The sequence below is a fragment of the Meriones unguiculatus genome, chromosome 3 (assembly GCF_030254825.1).
Source record: "Meriones unguiculatus strain TT.TT164.6M chromosome 3, Bangor_MerUng_6.1, whole genome shotgun sequence".
NCBI lineage: Eukaryota > Metazoa > Chordata > Mammalia > Rodentia > Muridae > Meriones > Meriones unguiculatus.
Window position 1 is genome coordinate 135,750,329 of NC_083351.1, and position 24,516 is coordinate 135,774,844.

The following is a 24,516-nucleotide window of genomic DNA, read 5'->3' on the forward strand; positions in this document are numbered from 1 at the left end:
GAATTCTCTTACATTTGTAAGAGAATTCTGCAAATGATTATAAAACTTTATTTTCATATAAAATGCTATGTGGAGAGTTAAGAGAGGAGACTCTAAGCATATGCAGTGAGAGATAACAAAATGCTATGTGGAGAGTTAAGAGAGGAGACTCTAAGCATATGCAGTGAGAGATAACAACAAAACGCATTTTCGAGCCTAGCCCATTGTAACTCCCACAGCCCTTGTTTACTTTGTGCACTGCTGAACAGTATGCTATACTGATATTACTAATTCTATGACATCATTTATAGACTTACTTTTATGGCAAATGAGTCAACTGTTTTTGTCAGTGTGTGCGGGTGGTGAAACAGGGTCTTTTGTTGCCCAGGCTAGCATCAAACACGGTAGGCCTCCTGCCTCACCCTTCAGAGTGCTATTATTATTGGCTGAAGCAGATTTCTTATATTAGTCTAACCCTCCCTCTTTCCTTAATCTATTAAAAATTGGTGAAGAGGCTGGAGAGATAATGCAGCAGTTAAGAGCACTGCTTGTTCATCAGAACCCAGGTTTGATTCCCATCACCCACGAAACAGAGCATAAAAGTCTAAAGCTCCACTTTTAAGAGGACCTGATGCCCTCTTCTGGCTTCTTCAGGCACCAGGCATACACATGACATGTAGGCAAAATACAATACTCATAGACATAAAAACACAAATACATATTTTTTAAATTTGGGTTCAATCAATACCTAGTGTTTATTACATATAGAGGTACTACATAAACTCATACCCATCCATATGCTATCTATATCTAAAAATACATAGAAAAGTCATTGTGCAGTCAAGTATATTGTGTATTTTCCTCCTAAACAGTACTATATCTTTAATTTAAAGTATATACCATTAATATTTCCAGTATTCTAGCACACTTGTCAGAGCCTGTCAATAGCACTTTTTCAGATGTTATGAATCCAATGACTATGGAATTCCTGTGTTCCTTTGGATTACTCAGTCCTCTGCTCTAATCTGGCCTAGCTGCTGCTAGGACTGTTTCTTGGCTAGGTCCCCTTTCCTTGACTTTGCCCTCTGCTTGCTACCTAAGGAAGGAATGGAGATACTATGTACAAAGTTAGCTTCCCTTCATTTCTCTGTATACAGAAATCCACCTCATTATTTTCCTTCTGGATTATTGAAGACAATGCTTCACTTCTAAAATCCAGAATTGCACTAAAAAATTCAATAATCTAGATTTTTAAGGTTTTTTTTTTTAAATGTGCCCTATTCTTTCTTTCCGAAAACTTTCAGAATACCTTTATCCATGCTAAACTAAAACTTCATCAGTAGATCTTTGCAATCTTTTATTCTAATCACTTGGCCATTGCACTCTTGCAGTTTTCAATTCTAAGTAGCTACTTGCTTGAAAATTTCCTCTCTGCCCACTCCCCATATGCTCTATTTGGATCCCTCCGGAGAAATGAACCTTGATTTGAAACTAGCTTGGGCAACATGATATTTAAGCACTTACATACATAGTGACTCACCCAATCTCACTGACAACTCTATAAGGTCGTTAATTATCTTATAGAGCACTATCCCTGTCACAGAAAGATTTGTAACCTGCTGAGGTTACAGGTAATAACTACATAGTAAAATCTTGACTCTAGGACCCACAGTCCTAACGATCAGATAGTACTTTCTAGTCAATTAAATACTGGACCACCTAGGCTGGCCTTGTTTTTCTATGCTCATTATGCCACCCATCTTGTTGTGGGTTTTTTGTTTCCTGCAACATTTTCTTGTTCCACTATATATTCCTTGTGCGCTATAAGTTAAGACTTAGCTGAATGGAATGAGAAGGTGGACTAAAAGAAAGATGATTCTACTGGCCACTGTCATTACACCCTGGCCGTGAGAAGGGACAGACAGAAATCTTAAGATGTACTGCTGGCAAATACCTAGCTTGAGAATTTTTCAGACAATATTCTTCCATTCAATCTGCCTTGATCTTTCTTCCTCAATTCTCTCACACTATCTCTCCTTGGGTTTCACAAGAAACTGAGACCCACCTCAAAGATAAAGCAGCAACTCTAAAGTTCATAGTTGAACTGCAACTAACAACACAAGTCACCGCTAGTTTTTTATTAGTCTCCACATTCAATCACACCAGGCTCACAATTCTTCCACTATGGATGACACTCTGGGTACTGGTGTAATTGGATAATTTCTCTCCCTTAACCATATGACCTATGATTTGCTTCTAACCAACATAATTATGGGCAAAGTAATGGGGAGGTGTGGTCATAGTATGTAAGAATTCATGCCCTCTTGCAGAAAGCTCTCTAAAAGACACAACATCATAGCATGCAGGCTATTAGAAACAGTCTAGGAAAGAGAAAAATCTAATATTATAAGAATAGCAGTTTAAGAACAAATATAAAGGTAAACTACTAAAGAAGGTCACATACTAAAGCAAATAAAGGCAGTCTCCAGCTAAAAGAAAGCAAGTGTCCAATGGCCTGTACAGGAACTAAATGTTGTCAATATCACAGTGAGCTTGAAAGTAGCCCCCTACCTATCTGAACTCCCAAGATAAAGCCAGCTGTGAGCAACACCTAAATTAGAAACTCACAAAAGATGTTACTAAGAGTGACTAGATGGCTGACCCACAGAAACTAAGGTAATAAATGAGCACTGTGTTGAAACTACCACACGTATTTATTTATTATGCAGCAACAGATTTATTTATTATGTATTTACTTATGTATTACATATTTATTTATTATGTAGCAACAGTTAGCTAATGAATCCAACGAGTGTCTTAGCTGGCGTGGTGAATCTATACTGACAAGTTCCTGGGCTGGAAACTTAACTCCCGACATGACAGAGCTGGGAGGTAGGGCCTAACAAAAGGTAAAAAGACTGTCATTGTGGAGTGGACTCCCTGTTAGTCAACTGGGTTGCCTGGGCTGGCGTGCAGCTCCATAGCATGGCACTTGCCTAACAGTACAAGACTGTGGTTTTAATGCCAGCACCAAAGGAAAAAGAAAACACATTTCTTTATACATCTTCTTCTTTCACTCTGTTTCACTCACACTCATGTGCTATTCTGCTGTTCTAGGGTACAGCTAATAAGACCCTCACATTACAGTCACTTAATCCTGGACTTTCTACCCTCTAGAATTTCTATGGTTAACCTTTAACAAAGGTTAATAATAGTTATATGTAAATTGGGGAGATACATGTTGGTTTTGTAATTCTTTTCAGTAGACTGAATTTATCCAGTCTGAGGCATTCTGCTACAGTAGCAATAAAAGGACAAAGATATCAGCTTATACAATCAATTCACTAAAAAAAAAGAAAAAGAAAAAAATACTGACCACTGTACCTACAAACAGCTAGTAAAGAGTATTATCCTAGACAGTGAAGAATGATTAAGATGAAGGAAAGACCTCCCGACTCCCAAGAGTTGTCCTCTGATCTCCACACGTGCCATAACACACACACACACACACACACACACACACACAGAATGCACAAAGTAAACATAATTTAATGAAAAACAGAAAAACAGATGATGTGTGACAACAAAGTAGAGGGAGCAGAATCTGGTGTGAACAGGAAACGTGTTTAGCATGACAGAGAAGAAAAGAAATGGGTGCTATCAGAGAAAGTAAACTCCACAAAAACTAAATATAAAGGTTAACGTAATCTTTTAGCTAATAAGCCTAGTTATATGCAAATCGGTGAGACACATGCTGGTGTTTGTTTTTAATTCTCAGTAGGCTGAAACTTACCTGGACTCTCCACTCTCTTATAGTGGTACGGGTTGATACAAACTTCCTTTTGCTTAGAGCCAAAAGGAAATTCACAAATATCCAATGGCTTTAGCTCATGATGGCTCTGCAAGTCAGGCCAGCGCCAAACACGACAATATATAACATGGGGTAAGCCTTTTCTGTGAGACACCTGCAGGCGTCCATCCAAGGACCTGGGGATAGTGACACACTTGCTTGGCTGTCCTGGGCTACTCAGAGCTTTCTCCAGTTCCTCCATGGCACCCTTCTTCTTCTTCAGCTTTTTCACTAAAGCATCGACTGCCTTTTCTGCCCATTTTTCTTCCTCATCACCTTGTTTCCAGCCCAACAATCGCTTCACGGCTGGACTAGTGAAAGAAAACAAGCTGGCCATTGACGTCATTTGATACAACTCTTCAGAGACTTGTCTGCAATCAAAGTCAGCAGGTATGAAAAGTGTCGCGCACAGGTGGAAAATCACATGCAGGTCTCAAGCAGAAGATCCACGTGGAGGGTGGAGAGCGACATTTAACTTTACGAGAGCCATATGCTTCTTTCATTGGTAAGAGTCCTGAAAGAGAGGGTGAAAGGAGCCTAATTCAACCTAAGAAACTAGTCAACAGACGTGAAAAGTTTGTTATTGTAAATTAAAGTAGAAAAGCATTCAAAGTAAAACAAAAAGCATAAAACCAGAAAACAAAAATATTTCAAAAGTTCCTCTAGCCACTCTTTTCAGAACACAAATAATTCAACTGCAAATCAGAGGTTGAAAGAGCGTCTAAGGTGGGAAGACTCTGAAGAAGAGTTGCCATAAGCTGTACCAACTGCCCAACACAGCCGAACACATAGCATTACCAGGAAAGGGTCAACTATATATTTTTAGAACAAAGAATATTGAAGCTATTCAGAAAATAAATGTTACGCAATTCCTCAAAATGTTAGTTTATACTTTACAATGACTACTGGCTTCTAAATTTAAGCACAATTCTTAAGGAAGAGGTTCCTACAAGAGGAAGCTATATACCATGGTGCTCTAGTGCTGAGAGTGGGTACAATTACCTGTCGATCATTGTGGCGTCAACTACAAATAATAAGACTGAACAGCAAGACAATGTTTAGAAAAAGAACGTCAACTAAAGAATGTTTAATCAAGAAAGGGAAGAAATACTACCAAATTCATTGTATGAAGCATTACCTGATACTGAAACCAGGTGAAAGCTTAACAAGTAAACCATATAGACTAATTTCCTTAAACATTAGACAAAAATCACCAATAACAACAGAACCAAAATATCTGGGCCCAGGGGTATGATACTCCAACCAAGGACCATTCATGGAGATAACCTAGAACCCCTACACAGATGTAGTCCATGGCAGCTCAGTGTCCAAGTGGGTTCCCTAGTTAGGGGAACAGAGACTGTCTCTGACATGAACTCAGTGGCTGGCTCTTTGATCACCTTCCCCTGAGGGTGGGCAGCCTTACCAGGCCACAGAGGAAGACAATGCAGCCATTCCTGATGAGACCTGACAGGCTAGGGTCAGATGGAAGGGGAGGAGGACCTCTCCTATCAGTAGACTGGGGAAGGGGCATGGGAGGAGATGAGGGAGGAAGGTAGGGTAATTGGATGGGGATCAGGGTGGGGCTACAGCTGGGATACAAAATGAATAAATTGTAATAAATAAAAATATTAAAATAATAATAAAATAAAATTGTATAAAAAATAAAATTTTCTTCCAGGCCTAATTCAAGAATACATTAAAAAGATAACACACCATACCATGTTGGTATCATGCCAAGAATGCATAACTCAACAGCATATACATATTTTTAAGTGTTAAATGTAACACAGCATACAAACAAACTTAAAGACAAAATCATGCCATCATCTCAAGAGGTGAAGAAAAGACCTCTGATAATGTACAACATTACTGCAGAATTGAAGCCTGAACATATGTCAACATAATGATGACTACAGATGGCAGTCATCTTTCAATAAAAGCCAATTGAAAATTTTAAAAATTTGAGAGCACCCTCTGAAGCTGAGATCAAGACAAGAGGGTGCATTCCACACTCCTAAACACAGTGCTCAATGTCTAGAGCATGAGACAAGACAAGACTCTCCATACTCCTAAACACAGTGCTCAAAGTCTTAGCCAGAGTATAAGCCAAGACAAAGAGATGAAAAAGATACAAATAAAAAGGAACCAAACTGTCCCAATTTCCAGACAGCAGTCCCATATTTAAAAAACTCTAAGTGTTCCAAAAGAAAAATCCTTGTATCTGCTGAACAATCAGTAAAGAAGTAGGATCAAAATCAAAACACAAAATAATAGCTTTTCTTTGTACCAATAACAAACATGCCAAGAAAGAAGCCATTCAGAATAGCTTTTAAAAAGTGAGGAAGAAATCTACTAAAGGTGGAAAAAGATCTCTAAAAATACAACTATAAAGACACTGAAGAAACTAGATACATGTTCATAGTCTCGGGATTAATACTGTAAAAATGGCCCTATCGCCCTAAAAATCCTACAGATGCAACACAATCTCCATAAAAATTCTAATCACGCTCTTCACAGAAATTAAAAAAAAATAATAATAAAAAAATTAAAAAAGATCCTGAAATTCACCAAAGTGCCAAAGACTCAAAATAACCAAAGCAACCATAAAGGGAAAAAAAAAAGGGGGGGGGGAGGATGCTGTAAGCATCACAACACTCAACATCACATTATACCACAGAGCCAAAGAACTAAATCTCTATGCTACTAGCTACTAGCAGGAAACAGACATGTAAACCAATGCAGTAGAATACAGGACCCAGAAATAAGCCCACACAGCTACAGCCATCAAATGACACATGAAATTTACATATTAACATTCAAAATGGATCAAGACCTGAAACTCTTAAAACTGCTAGAGGAAACCATAGATAAAACTCATTAAGATATAGATACAGGCAAGCACTTTCTTTAAATGACTCCAACAACACAGGAAATACTCCAGGAATTGACAATTGGGCTGATGTGAAATCAAAAGGCTCTGCACAGCAAAGGTACAATTAGCACAGTGAAGAGAGACTACAAGCCGGGGAAGAACTCCTCAGCAAGTACACAGCAGACAGGGTACTGATACCTGAAATAAAGACCTGCAAATATGAACACCAAATGCATCACCCCCAATCAAGAGGTGGGCTAATGAAATGGTAAGACAGTTTTCGAAAGAAGAACTACAAATGCCCATTAAGTGTTTGTTTTAGTGTTCAACATCCTTGACCTCAGGGAAATACAAACTAAAATTACTTGGAGGTTCTGTCTTACTCAGACAGAATGGCTGTCATCAAGGAAACAACAAACACTGGGGATGACAGAACTCTTGCTCACTGCAGGTGGGACTGTGAACTGCTACAGCCACATGGAAATTACTACGAAGGTTCCCAAAGAACTAAACATTAAACTACCATGTGACCTAGCTACAAAGGGCTCTTATGCCACAGAGGTTGGAGGGAGGGATTCATAATACAGACCAAGCAGAACTCTCATACACTGCAGTTCGGCCACTTTGGAAAATGTCTGACAGCATCCAGGAATGCTAAACAATGATGCCTACAGTCCAACAATTCTATTTCCGGGTATATGTCTGACATAAACGAATGCTATGAACCCAAGGAAAAAAGAACATGTCCACAGTATGTAAAAGCCTAAATCATGGAAATGAATTCACACAATGTAATATATCACTCCAGACACAAAATATTACTGCACTTCAGATAAAAAAATGAAGAAAAAATTACATATCATAGCATATCATCCCATTTATATGATAATCAAAAATATGCAAAACTAACAGGGTGCTTTAGAGATTTCTACTGGTCCTAAGAGTTCTAAAAGCCTTTCATGGAATTTGAAACTGTATCTTAAATGTAGGTGATGACATGAGGCTACAGATAGGTAACTATAAGATCTGTAAGCTTCATCTCACGACAAACTCAATGTCCTATTTACTGTCAGTCAGATTAGTCCAAGTTCACCCTTTGCATGCTAAGGAGGCTAAGTGTCTCAGATCAGAAATAAAAGACATGATCATTCATGGCAAAGAAGCAACATAAACATCAACAAGATTTGAGGTCTCCTTTGCCTCCAAATGCACAAGTGATGCAACAGGCCCAATGGATGGCTTTATCCCCATGGGTCCATCTATATGAATGCTGAGTTTTTTTTTTTTAATCTACTACTTTTATACTCATATGAAAACAACTCAAGAGTAATTTGACTATGAAAAGATTAACAGAAACCCTTGGTGGAAATACAGACACACATACAAATATATACACATATGTACACAAAGATGACAGAAAGATTCAAGATATAGATATTTAGGATGTTTTTGATACAGGGTCTCACTATATAACCCAAACTGGCCCTGAAGTCTTGATTCTCCTGCCTTTGCCCTGAGCACTGAGATTACAGGTATGAGCCAACACACTTGACTCTTGATACATATTTCACACATATTTTTGAAATATAAAAACTTAATGCTAATGCTGTAAATGCTATGTTGAAGGATGTTTTGCTAACTATTCTATGAGGAAAATTACATCTATTCATTCACACTGATTCATTCACTGTTTATCTTAACAATTAATGCATGTTTATAAAGTAGTATTTCCCCCCAAAATTGAGTATTTTCTTTTCACAGTAAAATCCAAGAAGTAGGGATAGGAAAAGATGGCAACAATTAAAAGCATTGGCAGCTCTTCCAGAGGACTTAGGTTCGATTCTCAGCATCTATAAGGCGGCTCACAACTGTCTGTAACTCCTGTTCTAGAGGACCAGACACCCTCACACAGACATACTTCTCATACATGCAGGCAAACACCAATGCACATAAAATAAAAATAAATTTTAAAAAATGATCCACTGAAGGAATATTTCCTAATTCTTAAAAAAAAAAAAAAAAAATCCAGTAAGTGCTTTTACTTTAAATGAGCACTTCCCTGACCACTATAGTGCCACAGAGTGACCAAGCCATGTGGCAGCGCTTCTGCCCACTGCTGTCACTGCTACCGTCTGTCAGAAGGCCTGGAGTATGGCACTGTCGGCAACAAAGGGATCTTGGTTACTCACAAAGGTTAAGAGTTTGCACTTTTGAAAAAGAACCTTAATAACTTCCTTTCTATAAAGGTAATTGCTGGGGCTGGAGAGATGGCACATTTAGAAGTACCTGCTGGTTTTGCAGGAACCCTCGTTTCGTTCCTAGCACATCTAACGGCTCACAACTGCCTGTAACCTGATGGGTACAATGACTTGGTCTTTGCCACCAGCACACCTGACCGTAATATTCACCTGCTGCTGTGGAAGGAGCAAAGCTGATACAAAGAGCCACTACTGCTGATGGACTTGGAGCTACACCGTTTGGGTGGAAACTTCTGAGGCAGTGACTACATGAAGCAAAGTTCTCACCTAACAGTATCACGACAGCGCACAATCATTTCTCTGTTTGCCAACAGCCAGGTTGCACAGGAGAGTGTATTTTACTGCATTCACTGTAGCATGCTACTGGGGCACACCACTGACTTCACTCATACTTAGTTACCTAGATAATCTAAGAGGATGGGTTTTTGGATTTATCTTTTTGAGTGAAATATAGATATTAAGAAAGTTAAGTGAATTATTTAAAGAATCTATGCCAGGAATAAACTTTGAAACATACTGCTGAACGAAAAAAGCCAGTCACATGAGGCTACCTCTATGAAACAAATGGGTAAATCCACAAACAATGCAGATCAGAGGTCACCAGGGTCTGAAGAAAGGGGCAGTTGGGAATGACTGCTAATGCACAGTCTTGTCAGAAACTAAAATACTCTAAACGATGATTGCATAGTCTAAAATTCCTTGTTGTAATTCCTAAACAATACAAGCTGCTTCATTAACTGTACTCTATAAATGATGAAATGTATGAAACATGAATTATACCTCAGCAAGTTGTTTATACCTTTAAGATCGCTCATGTTGCAGCACAACTCAAATGCCAGGTCTCCATTTCGGTGGATTTCCTTTATTACTTTTTATATTCCTTTGACTTTTCCAAAATATTGTTCATTGCTTTAAAAATGATTGTATAGTTTAAACCAAGAATTATAGTTCCATATACTTTCAAACTAGTTTTTACAACATTTAGCACAATCTCTCATTATCTTATCAGCTTTAACCCAGTCTTCCCTCATTTGAGCTCGGTCAGCAGGAAATGAAAGCTTTCCCTGTGTGAAGAGAAAAGCCATCAAGTTCCTCTGTAATCCTACAACCCAGAACACTGGGGTTGCCAAGCACAGGACAGGGTTTCTGCACAATTCAAGAAGCAATGCTGCAGAAGTCACCATTACACTAAGTACTGGAAAATAGCCAGATCTCACAGGCTGAAGGATCACAATCACCAGATTTCCCTGTCCCCTCTGAGGCCAGCTAAAATCTCAGAGGGATTGATTTTCGTAATGTTGCTGATACTACACTAATTTGTGAGACTGACTCAAAGAACTCAAACACATATGTAAATTTACTATATAGAAATGGACACACATAGGACAGGCCTATGAAAGGTAAGTAAGGTAGAAAGGACAGGGGGTTCTTGATCTTTGGGATATACCATCGTCCCAGAGGCACATGGTCTACTGTCTGTCTTCCTAAAACTCCATGTGCCTGGCTACCTGAAAGCCTAGAGAACCATTATGTCTGCATACATAATTACATTGTTAGCCATTAGCCTCTTCTCTCCTACCAGCAGTCTGGGAAGTAGAGCTGACAGATCCAATCCTGAGAACATGTGATTGAACATAGATCATGGCAGGAAGTTAGTTACTTAGCCTCAGGTACATCAGAAAAGGGTTGTTATAATAAATACCGTCTTTCATCTGCATCTGAGACTGTTTCATTGACGTTTTGTTATACTTAGTTTTTTTGCAGTATGTCCTTCTATATCAAGACTGTAAGTATCTTAACTGGTTCTATTGTTGTGAAGAAACGCTATGGCCAAGGCAACTATTGTAAGAGAAAACATTTAATTGGGGCTTGCTGACAGTTTCAGAGGATTAGTCCATCATCATCATGATGGGGAGCATGGCAGTATGCAGGTAGTATGGGGCATTAGTTGAGAGCTATATCCTGACCCACAGACAGAGAGAAAGCCTCTGGGCTAGCATGGGCTTTTGAAACCTCAAAGCCCACCTCAATGGGCTTGGGTTTGACACATTTCTTCAAACAAGGCCACACCTCCTAATCCTTCTAATCCTTTTAATGCTTCTAATCCTTTTAATCCTTTAATTTGAATGCTTTGTGTCTAAGCATTCAAATATATGAGCCTATGAGGGCCATTCTTATTCAAACCACCACATTCCACTCCCTGGTACCCCATAGGCTTATAGCCATATCATAATACAAAACTGCATCCAGTCCAACTTCAAAACATAGACTATAACATTCTCGACCTTGTTTAAAAGTCCAAAGTTCAAAGTCTCTCATAAAACTCACGGCAATCTCTTAACCCCTATAAAATCAAAATCAGATCATATACTTCTAACATACAATGACACAAAATATACATTACCATTCCAAAAAGGAGGAAAGGAAGCATAGTGAGGAAATGCTGGACTAAGCAAGACCAAAAGCCAGTAGGACACACTCCAAACTCTGCATCTCCATGTCAGACGTCAAAGCAATCCTTTTAGTCTTGTTGCCTGCAACACACTTTTTTTCTCTTAAGCTGATTCTATACCCTGTAGCTCTCCTTGGAAGTAGAAAACAACTCTGGCACCTCCAAAATCTTGGTATCTCCAACACAATACAGGCTATACCTTCACACATTGACCTTTCTAGGACTCCATGCAGGGACACCCCTACACAAACCTGGCCTCAGCAGCTTTCCTTAGCTAAGGAGGAAGATTCCACAACCCCTTCCTTGTATCCTTGACTCTAAACCTAGAACTATGTGGCCACCGCTACCAAGTTCTGCTGCTTGCTGGGGATAGAACATGGCCCCTTAGTTCAAATACATTTCATTAGCTTTCTGTTTTCAATGGTTTTCTTTTCTTGAATTCCTTTTCACAAGGTGGAAGCTTAGTTGGGTAGGGTCTTGTCCTGAAGTGGCTACTCCCTTTATTTCATTTAGCAAAAGGATTTTCTTTAGGCTTTTTATCTCACTGAGCTCCAATACACTTTCTGTTATTCCTTTTCTCCTCAAACTGTATAGTTCTCTGTAGATGATAGTTTTTTAAACTCTACTTTATTTGGGGTCCCTTAATGCCTCTAACTCCTTTCCACTAACCCTCCAACTCCAGGCAAGAGAGACAGAAGGTTAGTGGGGAGAGGGGACATAGATCTCTTTAGACTTGGTTCCTACTGATTAGGGCCATTGGGTTCTTTGGGGCAATACCAATCTCATAGCCAGGATAACCAGCAGTCGAAGTAATCAGACACCTTCTTTCTCCATCTGTCTCCTCCAAGCCACCACACATTCTCTCTCTGGGCTCTCAAATTTATACTCTTCAGAGTCCTCACAATTAAACTAACTCCAGCCAGCAAAGACCACGGCCCTACACGAGGCAATTACCAGCTGTGGACAAAGTAAAGGACAAACTAAAATCCCACACTTGGGATTAAAACAAAAACATGTTTACATAGCATAACTGAGTTTTTAAAGAAACCAAAAGTTTCATTATATTTCTCTTTGCCCAGCTTCTCCTTTTCATTATAGATCTGCCTAAGAGTGATTACTGATAACCACAGGACACAGTCAATACTAGGTTGTCTTGAAACCTCTTCTGCCAGAGCTCTTCAAATAGCTTCAGGCATTTTATTAAGACAAAGGCAAAAATCAGCCACATTCCTTGCCAAAATATGACAAGGATGGTCTCTAGGCAACTTACAAATATTCTTCTCCTCTGAAACCTCTTGAGCTGGGCCATCATGATCTACATTGCTCTCAGCACCACTGTCTTCCATGTCCCTGAGAGTGTGGCTCATTAAACCTTGCTTAAAGTAGTCAACTGTTTTCCTAACCCAAAGTCCATGTTCCAACAACAAACAGCATGGTCAGACCTATCACACCAATATTCCCCAATATTCCTGGTGCCAATTTCTGTCTTAGTCAGTGTTCTTTTGCTGTGAAGAGACACCATGACCAAGGCAACTATTATAAGAGAAAACCTTTAATTGGGGCTTGCTGACAGTTTCAGAGATTTAGTTCATTGTCATCACGACAAGAGACTATGGCGGCATGCAGGCAGACACGGTGCTGGAGTAGTAACTGAGAGCTACATTTTATCCCTAAGCAGAGAGCGAGTCTCTGGACCTGGCATGGGCTTTTGAAATCTAAAAGCCCACCTCCAGTGACACACTTCCTCCAACAAGGCCATACCTCCTAGTCCTTCTCATCCTTTTAAATGGTGCTACTTCCTGGTGACTAAGCCTTCAAATATATGGGCCTAAAAGGGCCATTTTTATTCACAGCACCACAAGAGGTCTCACCAATACTTGAGCATTTACCCCAGAAAGCCCAGAAAGCCAACGACTGAGCAGACAGAAACATGTGCTACTTCAATTACAAAACCATGACCTGATATAGGCATTGTATATGTTGTGTGTGGCTTATGAAGATATATATAAGCCCACAGACATGCACTGGACCCTAAGCCACAAGTGAAAGCCTTCTAAAACTAAGAGCCACCACAGGGCTAGTGATAGATAAAGCATGAATATGTGGGTTTGATCTCTAGCACAAGAAAAAACAGGGGCGGGGTAGAGAGAAGCCATGTATTCATGCATTATATAAAACAATTCATTACATTACAGACATGTTACAAAAGTTCCCATATACATCACTTGCAACTCGAATACCTCTTTTCCAAGAAGTCTCTGAATCATCGGCCTAAGAAACCTCTCTATTACAGACTTAAGGTATCCACTGCCTCAAACACAGCACTTCCATACCTATGTTCACATTATCTGTTCAATCTGCAACAAGAGAATGTAAATTCCTGAGGAAAAACAGTATCTGTTTTCATTTAGTCAGCAACAAATGTACACTGCGCACACACACACACACACACACACTTAAAAAAAAGAAAACAAAGAACTACTGCTGGGCTGAAGATATAGCTGAGCATTTGTACAAGGCACTTGGCTCAATCCTAAGCACCACAAAAAAGTAAGTAAATAACTTGTTGAACAGAAGGAAAAATCCAACTTTTTAAAACCTAAGTATAGACCTGCCTCAACCATATTACAAACCTCACTAAGAAGACATATAATCAGAAAACATTCATATTTCAAAATTATTTCCTCTAATTTATTTAGGGATACATACATTTCTAGATTAAAATTAATTTAAGACAAATCAATCAAACGAGACTAAAAAATATTTCTGTAAACACTGCATCCCAAGTCAGCAGGAAAATAGAAACAATATGCAGCAAACTACTTCTGAAAGTGTCAGAGGTCAACTCTGAGCCTTGACTGTCTTAGCTCTGAGCTACCATTCAGCATTCAAAGAATTAGCAGGAGTATGATGCCAGGCTATGCGGTCTGTTCATTATGCAAGGTTGAAAGAGAAAATGAGGGTGCCTTTTCCTACATCATTTGCACAGGTACTATAAAAGAGAACAGTGCAGATGGTCCACAATCTCCTTTCAGAATAATTTAGCATAAAAGACACCAGTTTTTATAAAAACTATATATAAATTTAAGCTGTAATTAGATATACTTGAGGTATCAAGAGACAAAAAGGGACCAAAAAAGAGCATCTCAATCAGGCACACAGGACTTCCCAGTGTGTCACTGCTGCAAATGAGGTGCTACCCTTGAGACAGCGAAACTCCAGAAGCAACACCCGTGATCTCAATTCTTAAAAATATGTATTTCTTTCTAGACTGACTATCTTTTGTTCTCTGATTTTACAAATGCAGTTTTCTGTCTGTAACATTCTACTCAAGAACCAACCATTAAATTCCAACCCTTATCACAGATTTCAGCTTTGGCTATCATCCCAAGGCAGATAATTTAAAATGAAATTAATATTTAAAAGTAAATGCTTTAAGTCACTCATTTCATAGTCACTATTTATGAGCTGGGAACACAGGTGAAAGGGGTGTGATGGCACAACCTTTAATTCTAACACTTGTGAGATGAAGTGTTAGAGGCAGAGGCAGGTGAATCTCTGAGTTCATGGCAAGTCTGGTCTACAGAGGGAGTTCCAGGACAGCCAGGGCTATACAGAGAAACCCTGTCTGGGGTAAAGGGAGCAAGGACAAAAACCCTTTTCTTCCTGTAACTTTGACTGCAGTGGAGAGCATACAAAATGCTTGTTAGGCAACAGCTAGCAGAGTGTGGTGGCAGGCTTGTATTCCCAACAAATTCAAAATGGGTCAGATCTACATAGTGAGTTCCAGAATATTCAGGGCTATATAACAAGACCTTGTATCAAAAATCCAAAAATGTTAAGAAGGAAAAAATCAGGGGGTGCAGAGAAAGGTTAATGGGAGTGTGGAGAGAGGTACTGTTTCAAATAAGATGGCTAGGCTGAGCCTCATTGAGAAGGTACCAAATGAACCAAAACTTCAAAGAAAATAAGTGAAAACCATTATAAAGCAATGCAGAGACCCTAAGGGGAAAGGTACATTCAAGGAACTCATTGTTCCCTGGAAATAAAGTGAGTAGGAGAGAAAGTAAGAATGGGAACCAAAGAGTAAAGAGAAGCAGAACAGTCATGGCAGCAGTAAGAGATTCAGTTTCTACTGTAGGTCAAACATGGAAGACAGCTGAGAAGGCACAATTACTGACTGATTTGTTGAGAAGTACTCTGGTGCCAGACATGGCAGCCCACACCTCTGACTGACACTCAGGAGGCAGAAGCAGGTGCATCTGGTCTACATAACAATTCCAGGCCCCCTAAAGCTACAGAGTGAGGCCCGCCTCAAACCCATACGAAGATTTGCTCCATTAGTGTGCTTACAGTTGAAATGATCTAATAGAGAGGAGGAGGTGACTAGCACCTGAGTGCCAGTACTGGTGTGGCAAGACGCAGACAGAGACAACAGGATTCTTAACGGAGAGATACGGCTTCATGAGAACAGAAGTCAATATAATTCCAAGGCGTCAGCCTGAGCAACTGAAGAATGGGGCTTGTCACCAGCTGACTTGGAAAGGCTGATAAGGAGCCTAAACAAAGGTCAGGACTTTAATGACATACATATTAAATATAAGGATAAAATGTTGCTAGGCTGCAGAGCACTTCAATATCATATAAAGTCATATTAACACAGATTAGTGTTAGTAACTCAAGCTCGTCCCTCATCCTAACCAACACAGAACCCACTCTCCAACATTCTTTCCAGACTGATGCACACAGCTCAGCAGTTCCCTCACTCTCTGCTCAAACATCTCTTCCCGCTTCAACCCAAAATAAAAGGCAAGCAAAAAACATTCCTCAAATTTCCCCCAATGCTTTCAGCAAACTCTTGACAATATTATTCCATCAAACCAATGCTCCACAAGGACCCACAAGTTCCCATCAATTGACCCACGAATGTAAATATGCATGATAAAAACATCTAATAATTTTTAAATTTTAAACATATAAAACAAGTTTCATAAGCACACAGACAGTAAGCCACATCCCAAGACAAATTCTTTTAACATCTGGGTTTTCACTTCCATAGTGCTACTGAGGAAGTGGGGTTGATGCCTTTTCCTTAGCCCTGTGCTCATAGGATTTCCTGACTCGTCTGACAGAAAGCCAGATTATCTCCCTCAGTACTCTTCTGCTTAACCATCTTCACTGGGCTTCTGATGCCATCTGACTTTCACAGATTTGAGTCAGGATGTTACATGGGGTCTACATCAAGTAAAGTTGCTTTCAGTTTTCTGGATAAGCAACGGTGCTGTCAGGCTAGCCTTCAACCCATGTCTCAGAGAACAGTTATCATCACGGCACAAATGGGCTGGGAATGAAAGCATGTGACCCTGGCTACTTTGTTGTACAGTGTCTCACAGGTAGTAGACACTACTTCCAATGCAGAGGAGGCCGGACTTGTATTCCAAGGTTTTCTATGCAACTCCCTGTCATACATTTCTGCAACTGCTTGTGTTTACAGACGTGAAGTGATGACTCATCATGTGACAACACTTTCCTGGATTCTTTACATTTAGTTACTCACCTACACATATTGGTAGATGTCAGTTAAGGTTAACAAAGCTTTTCTACATTCCTTAAACACACACACACACACACACTTTCCACATGTATGGATTCTCTTACAAGAGACAGCATTACAATACCATTTTTTTCCCAAAATTCTTTATAGGCATCTTGGGGTGGGAGAGATGGCTCAGAGGTTAAAGATGGCTCAAAGTTGTTCTTGAAGAGGATCCCAACATCCAAATCGGGGGGTTCACAAACACCTGCAACTACTCCAGCTCTAAAAGACGGGGCGGTCTCTTCTGTCCTCCACAGGCACCTATAATCATGTGCATTCACACAGAAAGAGAGAGAGAATTAAAAATCAATCTTAAAAAAAAGCCCATACCTTTAAGGCAGAGGCAGGGTGATCTTGGTGAGCTTGAGGCCAGGCTCGTCTACACTGAGTTCCATGCCAACCAGGGCCACATAGGGAGATCCATCTCAAAAACAAAATAAAACTTTCCCACATTTTAAACAGGAATCCCAGATTAGGTAGCAAGTCCAGGAACCAAGAAGCTCAGAATCAGGTTACTAGAAGCAAGCCACCTGAAAATTCACAACCAAGTTAATTTTCTAGGTTAGTCAGGATGAAGCTTTAAAAGCTCTTACCCTTCTGTTCTAATATAAACAGTCAGTGGCTACCAATGCTCACAGGGAGAGACACCTACCACCACTGCCTAAGATAGTAAACCTAGGTATTCAGTTACCTCAGAACTTGTAGATTGCATCTACAAAACAGAAAATAGGCACCCATGGCTCCTCTAGATTCATAAATCTAACTCTTAAAAAAAAATCTAAGAAGGGAGAAAAGTTACAATCACATGAACACCTCACTGTTTTCCTAGAGAAAGGATTAAAAAAAAAAAATCACCATTTTCCCCAACTCTGACTACCAATTTCAAAAACACCAAAATGTGATGGCAAAATAGTTCAGCAGTTGGTTGCTGCTCTTGCAGAGAACTAGGTTCAAGTCCCAGCACCCAGAAGGCAGCTCACAGCCAACTGTAACTCCAGTTCTAACATCCCCCCTGGGCTCCTTTGGCACTAGGCATGTACGTGAAGGAAAAACACTTACATATATAAAAATTAAATTTAAACGGACATACAAGGTTCTGAAAAGCTCTCGAAGCCCTATGGATGATGAGCATGGGGTCCTGACATTTCTAGGAGCACAATTTTTGCTCACTCTTTTTGGGCCCACAGTTGTCTCTACTTTTCACCTCTCACATTCAGAGTTCTGTTTTCACGTTTTTCACCACCCTTTAAGCTTCAGCTGCTTCTGTAAGTCCTCTAATTAAGCAGAGCCTGGTCTAGATGTATCACTCACCCCACAGAGCCTGCCAGATTCCCTGCCTTGCCACCAGAAGTAGACTGGGGCTTGTACAGGCTTGTAGGCACAAGGCCAGGAACAGCTGGCCAGTCTACTTTTCAGTGCTCTCCTTTCCATTACAACAGAATCACTGTTGCTCTTCATGTACTTCTGCGGCAGAGAAGCTAGCTGTTGTCACTCTACAGTATCCATTCTAAAATCCTGATGACGTCATCCACATCTTGTGCACCTCAGCGCACAAGTTCTGGTCGTCATTAATTTGCACCCAACTCTTAAGAGTGGAACTGTCAATGAGTTAACTAGACTCTCAGCCAAGAGAACAGAAAGATGCAAATACGGGGCAAAATCAGACAGCTTTCAAGTATTTCTGCAGTGTCCCTTCTACCCAGGAATACAAATCAGGATAATCAGACCTCACGTTATGCAGCCACCACCCAGGAAAAAAAGCAGACCCCACTTCAGGAAAAACAAAATCCACCATGAAAGCACAAATCTTCTGAGACCAAAGTTAAAATTGCAAAATGTCAGCCTCCTGAAGCACTGGTTATGAGAAGGTGGGAAGGACACTGGGTGTTTGTGGCTCTTACTGCTTTCATTACTTGCAATGTGACACAAAACAGCATAAAGGAGAGCAGCACAAAGAACCCAGAACTAGCTGAGTAAGTATGAAAAATATTATTGTTCTGTAATTAAATCTTTCCAAGTTGTGAAATATGTGAACCTATGAGATTTGGAAATTAGACAGTGGCACACGCCTTTAATCCCAGCACTAGGGAGGCACAGGCAGGTGGGTCTCTGTGAGTTTGAGGCCAGCTTGATCTACATAGTGAGATCCAGGCACAGACAGCCAGACCTACATAGTGAGATCCTGTCTTAAAAAAAAATAAGATAAAATAAAAGACTGGGAAATTAGAGAATCCTAGCAACCACCAAGCTTTTGGCAATTCTTCTGAAAGACTTAAATGTAAACATACATGTCACAGTCAAATTTTTGGCTGCAGGTAAAAGATATATGGTAGTGGCAATAAGCTAGATGACCCTGCCCTGAAAATCCAATTGCTAGTACTGTAAGTTCAGAAGTAGAAAAACAAGGTGTAAAAGGATACAGGTCAACAGGGCTTGAGGGGAAAGGTCTTCATCATCTTTTTTGATGAGAAACAACCAGTGCAGCACAGCTTTCTTAGAACCTACTTTCCCTGTTTTTCTCCAGACTGTCACCTAGTGAAGATAAGAATCACTCCTCAGACTACAACTAGGGAACCGGCTCCAGGGCCTGACCCCAGGCAGCACTGGCAAACCAGAGGACCTAAGGTGCCTACAACACCTAAAGAAACACAATGTTCTCAATACAAAGCACTTATAACATTTGACTAGAAATAAACGTGATGCAGAGACAGATGAACTGGAGGAAGGAAGGATCTGATTTAGCCCTGATGTGGTTCTCACTGCCTAAACCAGCATATACATCTGGTAATAGTAAACACTGAGAAGTTACAAACAAGAGATTTCCTGATTCACACTGCACAAGTCATTGGTAAATTAAAATCTACACAAGAAGCCATTGAAGAGTATGCATATGAAAAAGATTTTTAAATTAAATTTCAATACAAGTTACTAAGTAGTAAAACAGTATAATTTTACTATCTAATCTTCAAAACATTGGAAAGAAATTTGTACAACTGAGCTACAAATCTGTTTTCAGTAGGCAAAGCATGCTGCCTCTAACACAAAGGGCAAGAGATCATCGCTGCAAATCATGATGTTTGGGTCCATCACGAAAACAGGAAACAGGCTGCCCAGGTATAATTACAGTTGTAGTCTAATGTGCTGAGGGTTCAGCCAGGATTTAAAGCCCAAGGAAGAGGGTCAGAAGAATTTACATACCTCTCTCTCTTGCCTCACAACACAACTTTTAATAATACTACAACATGTTACACACAACAGCAGCACACAGCAATCTGATTCAAACCTCATTAACAACATTTTGCCACTGTCTCACACTGCAATAGATGGCTGACTCTGCCAGAGGGAAAAGAAAGGCAACATACCCATCTACCCACTTCTATGGCAACCAATACAGTGAGCCAGATAAGCAGCAACTGCTAGACTGTATAGAACACACAAAAACATTTTACTCATTGCTTTTTTCCCTTCTTTTAACAATATCATATCTTATCATATGGCTGCATGGAAAACTTACTGTTTGTTGCAGTAAGTTATGGATGCTCCAGCTAGCTAAGAGCAAGCCAACCAACCACCAATAAACAACCTGATGTGAAGGTACAGTCTGTAACTCTAGCATTTGGGAGGCAGAGGCCGGAGTTCAAGGTCACCTGGACTACACAGCAAGTTTGAGGCCAGCCTGGGGGTACCTGAGCTCCTACCTGGGGAAGGAAGGAGGGAAAAAGTCAGTTGAGAAGGTTCACCTATGACCTAAAACAAGTGACAAAATGATTAAAGGCATTTGCAACAAAGATACTAGATGCTTAAGCCCTTAAAAAGACTGAGTGAGGAAGCATCGGTGGGAAGGGGAGGTGCCACGGAGACCACCGTTTAAGCAATTGTAAACAAAATGAGATGTCTCTTCACACAAGGCCTCCCTACACAGCCCTGGATGACCTGGAACTCTACACATACCTACCTGCCTCTGCCTCTGCCTCCCAAATGCTGGGATTAAAGGTGTGGGACACCATGCCTGGCTACAAAATTACTTTTTTTTTTTCTAAATATGTACAAACTTTATATAGGTTAGATTCTGATTGACTGATTCTTCTGAGTTGTTTTGGATTTTTATAATAACAGGGTTCATTTTAGAGGGAAAGGACATTATCAAAGGGGATAAAAAAAAATGTAGTTTGTTACTACTGAACCCACTAACTCTTTCCTTACAAAATGTGGGACATAATCTCCTGATAAAGCACCAGAGAGTGAAACTGTCCTGCTGCAGGTAGGAACCGTTTTCCTACAACAGGCACTATGGGCTGGCATCTAGCAAAAACGTTAGTTAACTGAGTGTTACGAAACCTGTTGGGTTTTCAACTTTAATGGTAACTCCCATACACTAAGAAAATCCAAGCCCTGTTCGTTTAAAAACGAAGAACACAGCCAGACTGGTGATGGCTCGCCCCTGTAATCCCAGCACTTGGAAGCTGAGGCAGGAGGATTGGCCCGAGTTCCAAGGTCTGCAAAGCAAACGTGTCAGAAAGAAAAGAAAATCACGGGTACACTTTTCTCTCAGCTTCCTTGGAGCCAACCAACAAACTCCACCGATCACCCAGCCTCTGTTGCTAGATAGGAACACCCTTGATGGCACTAGGCAACAGACACGATGTGACAAACCACCAGACTTCTAAACCTTTTTTCCACAGAAAGATAAACAAGATATACTTAGCACCACACCCATTTAAACGCAAAAGCAGCCAGGAGCACACCCCCACCCCCCCAACCACCTCCAGCTGCTCAGGAAACACTGTCTTTACAATCAAGATAAAGATCTAGCCTAGAGTATTCGGCCATTCCCGGCTTCCAGGTTGGCCTGGGCTCCATTCGCCGGTGCCACCAAAACCGGAGTCCGGACACACGCTTCGGCAAGCTGGCACACCTCCAAATACATCGACTATCCATCCTCCCCAGCTCCTTCTGCAACCAAAACGCCGTGGCTACTGGACATACTCCGACTTGGGACGGTCGCCGCCACCTCTCAAAACTGGGGCTCCCACCTCGGCGCAGCCAGCGCCTCGGAGAGGCGAAAAGGAGCCAGGGCAGGGGGAGGGGGGTAGAGTGTGAACTTGGGCACGCATGCCCAAATTAACCACCGGGACCGGGCGACAGACAAAAGCTGCTCGGGTTGCTCACACCAAGTTGAGAGAAGCGCGAGAACCTCTGCGACGTCCCCAGGAGTGACGGGCGGGCGCAGGGGCGGGTCGCCGCGGGCCGGAGTGTAATTCCCACCGATAAGCGCGGATCCTTATCTCGCACACACAAAGCGGCGGGCCGCGGGCTCGGCCTAGGCCGTCTGCACCGCTCGGCGCGCCGGGGCGGCACGGGCCTCGTCCGCTCCGGGGGACCGCGCGGGGCCTCCTCGGCACCCAGGCCTCCCAGCTCCCCCAGGCCGCGCGGCGTCCCGTCCGGTCCCGCGCGGGGACCCGCTAGGCCTCCGCCCGGGCCGCAGGACGCTTCCGCCGCGCGGGTCCCCCCGTCGGGTCCCGAGCGCCCGCCCCGGGAGCCCCTCGCTCACCTCCCCGCCGCCCGGGCGCGCTCTCCTCAAGCCGTCGCTGCGCCGTGCACGCGCCGCAACTTTATTAGCAGCTCGGCCGCGGGACAAGCGCTCGGCGCCCGCTCGGCCGGGACCCGGATGACGAGGGGGAGGGGGCCGGCGGAGGGCCGCTGCGGCTGCGCATGCGCGTCGGGAATGGCCGAGGCCTGGCTCCTTTGCGTCCCCCGGCGGGCCTGCCGATGGCGCTGGCTGCAGGCGCTGCGCTAGCTGAACTAACCCGCCTTCGAACGAAACGACTATCCTCGCTGTGGACCGCTGGAGACCTTTCTAGCCTATATAAAGCCTTAAAAAGTATCTTCAGCTACAACTTCGCCGTTTTCGTTGATTTGTGGTATAAATCCGAATAGATAGAGACATTTCTGCGCATCATATATACAGCTCACTAGGTGCAGCCATAACATCACGCCCAAAGAAAAATCCTCCTCCGCAGATGCAGATGAAGACAAGGCTGGACCAGAAGCTCAGGAGGACTGTCCGTTTCACCGGACACAACCCCAGTTGTTCAGGGAACACTGCCCCACTTCTAGAATCAAGGAGGGCCTTGGGCACTCAAGCTTCAGCAAGTGAAGGCATGGAGGTGCAAATGCTGTCCACAGGCCAGCTCCATCCTAATCGAGCTGTCTTGCTTCTCTTATCTTCCGAATTCCCCAAAGGGTCAGCATTCTAAGAACTATGATATCTGTACAAGGGCACCTGATTTGGACAGCAAGGGAAAGCTTTTAAATAATTTTGTGTTTATTTTTAAACGTGTTCAAAAATGTCTATCGTGTTCTTTTTAAACAAATTGGAACTATTTTTAACCATTTCTGGGCATCCTCTAATACCAATTCGGTATGCCTTAATTCTGGCAATTCCTCATTACCTTTATTGACACCTCCGTGGCTTGCGCTGAGGTCACCTCACTTGATACACAAATGGGGAGTTTCCACGTTATTCCATTTGGAAGAGATTAAATAAATGCCGCAAAGATGCTTCATCGAAGCGGCCCCTCTCAAATGGTGACAGAAGAGAGCCGGGTCAGAGCTGAACAACTATAGACCATCGACTCCTAGCAAGAAAGGTAGCGGCTTTTGACAGTAGCCAACTATCAGCAGCAAGAAGTGGGGGAATATGGGCCCAGTATTGACAGACAGATCTTCTGGCTTTGCAAAGAAGGTGAAAATGTATCTTTTTTACACAAAAAGAAAATCACATTTATCTGATCAGCTGCCTGTTTGTCTCTTTCCTCGGCTCCCTGCCCTTCTGTTTTTAGACATAGAGAAGACTCACCCAGGCACAAGCCAAGCCAAACAAAATAAACCCATGGTCTCAATTAAGGGTAATGGCTATCAATTCACAATCTTAGGTCTCCGTCTTAAATGTCTTTACTACATCATAAACTTTTGAACGAGTGCTCTGTGTGCATTGACTCTGCTGTGCTTACTGATTCTGTTGTTTAGCTCTAATGTTTCCAGTCCTTGGAAGGCATGGGTTCTGGAAGGCATGGGTTCTGGAGCCTGGCATGGATTTACGACTCCCAGAAGTACCTCTAACCCTACCAAAAGAATGCCCTTTTTTAAGAATTCATGTTTGCATAGGGCTTTGTTGAATATTAAGTGTATCAGCACCATTCCTCACTTCAAACAACTAGTAAAAATCCTTCCACAAACAAACTGTGTGCATATTTGTAAGGACGCTTTGTGAGCCCTGGGGTCCTGCCCAGAATCATGGCTATAGCCCTAGAATCAACTGTTTCACTTCCTCAACTGTGCAGCTGCATACTGATCAAATCAACTAGAGACCCCAGACTTTTGGGTGGCTTTGTATGCTCAGGCCAGGCCTTCAGCTGCAACAGGTAATAACAGAGAAAGGAGGATGGAAACTGTAGCGGCCAGTAGAACTCTTCCGGAGAAGTAATCTAAACTTCACAGGGTGTA

General features: G+C 41.7%; 1 protein-coding gene across 5 annotated transcripts in view; it reads right to left on the reverse strand.

The window, feature by feature from the left end:
• The window catches only part of Smad5 (SMAD family member 5), a 46,751-nt gene that overhangs the window by 16,760 nt on the left and 5,475 nt on the right, over positions 1–24,516 (reverse strand). The window contains exons 1-3 of one of the 5 annotated variants that reach the window (XM_021650828.2): positions 22,562–22,712; positions 17,093–17,271; positions 3,773–4,343 (exon numbers count right to left, since the gene is read on the reverse strand). In XM_021650828.2, the coding sequence (XP_021506503.1) occupies positions 3,773–4,175 (403 nt within the window). In that variant the 5' untranslated portion in view covers positions 4,176–4,343; positions 17,093–17,271; positions 22,562–22,712. Of the gene's footprint in view, positions 1–3,772; positions 4,344–17,092; positions 17,272–21,925; positions 22,074–22,179; positions 22,510–22,561; positions 22,713–24,516 lie in introns of those variants that run through there. The other 4 variants (XM_060380594.1, XM_060380595.1, XM_060380592.1 and 1 more) reach the window with 4 other exon arrangements.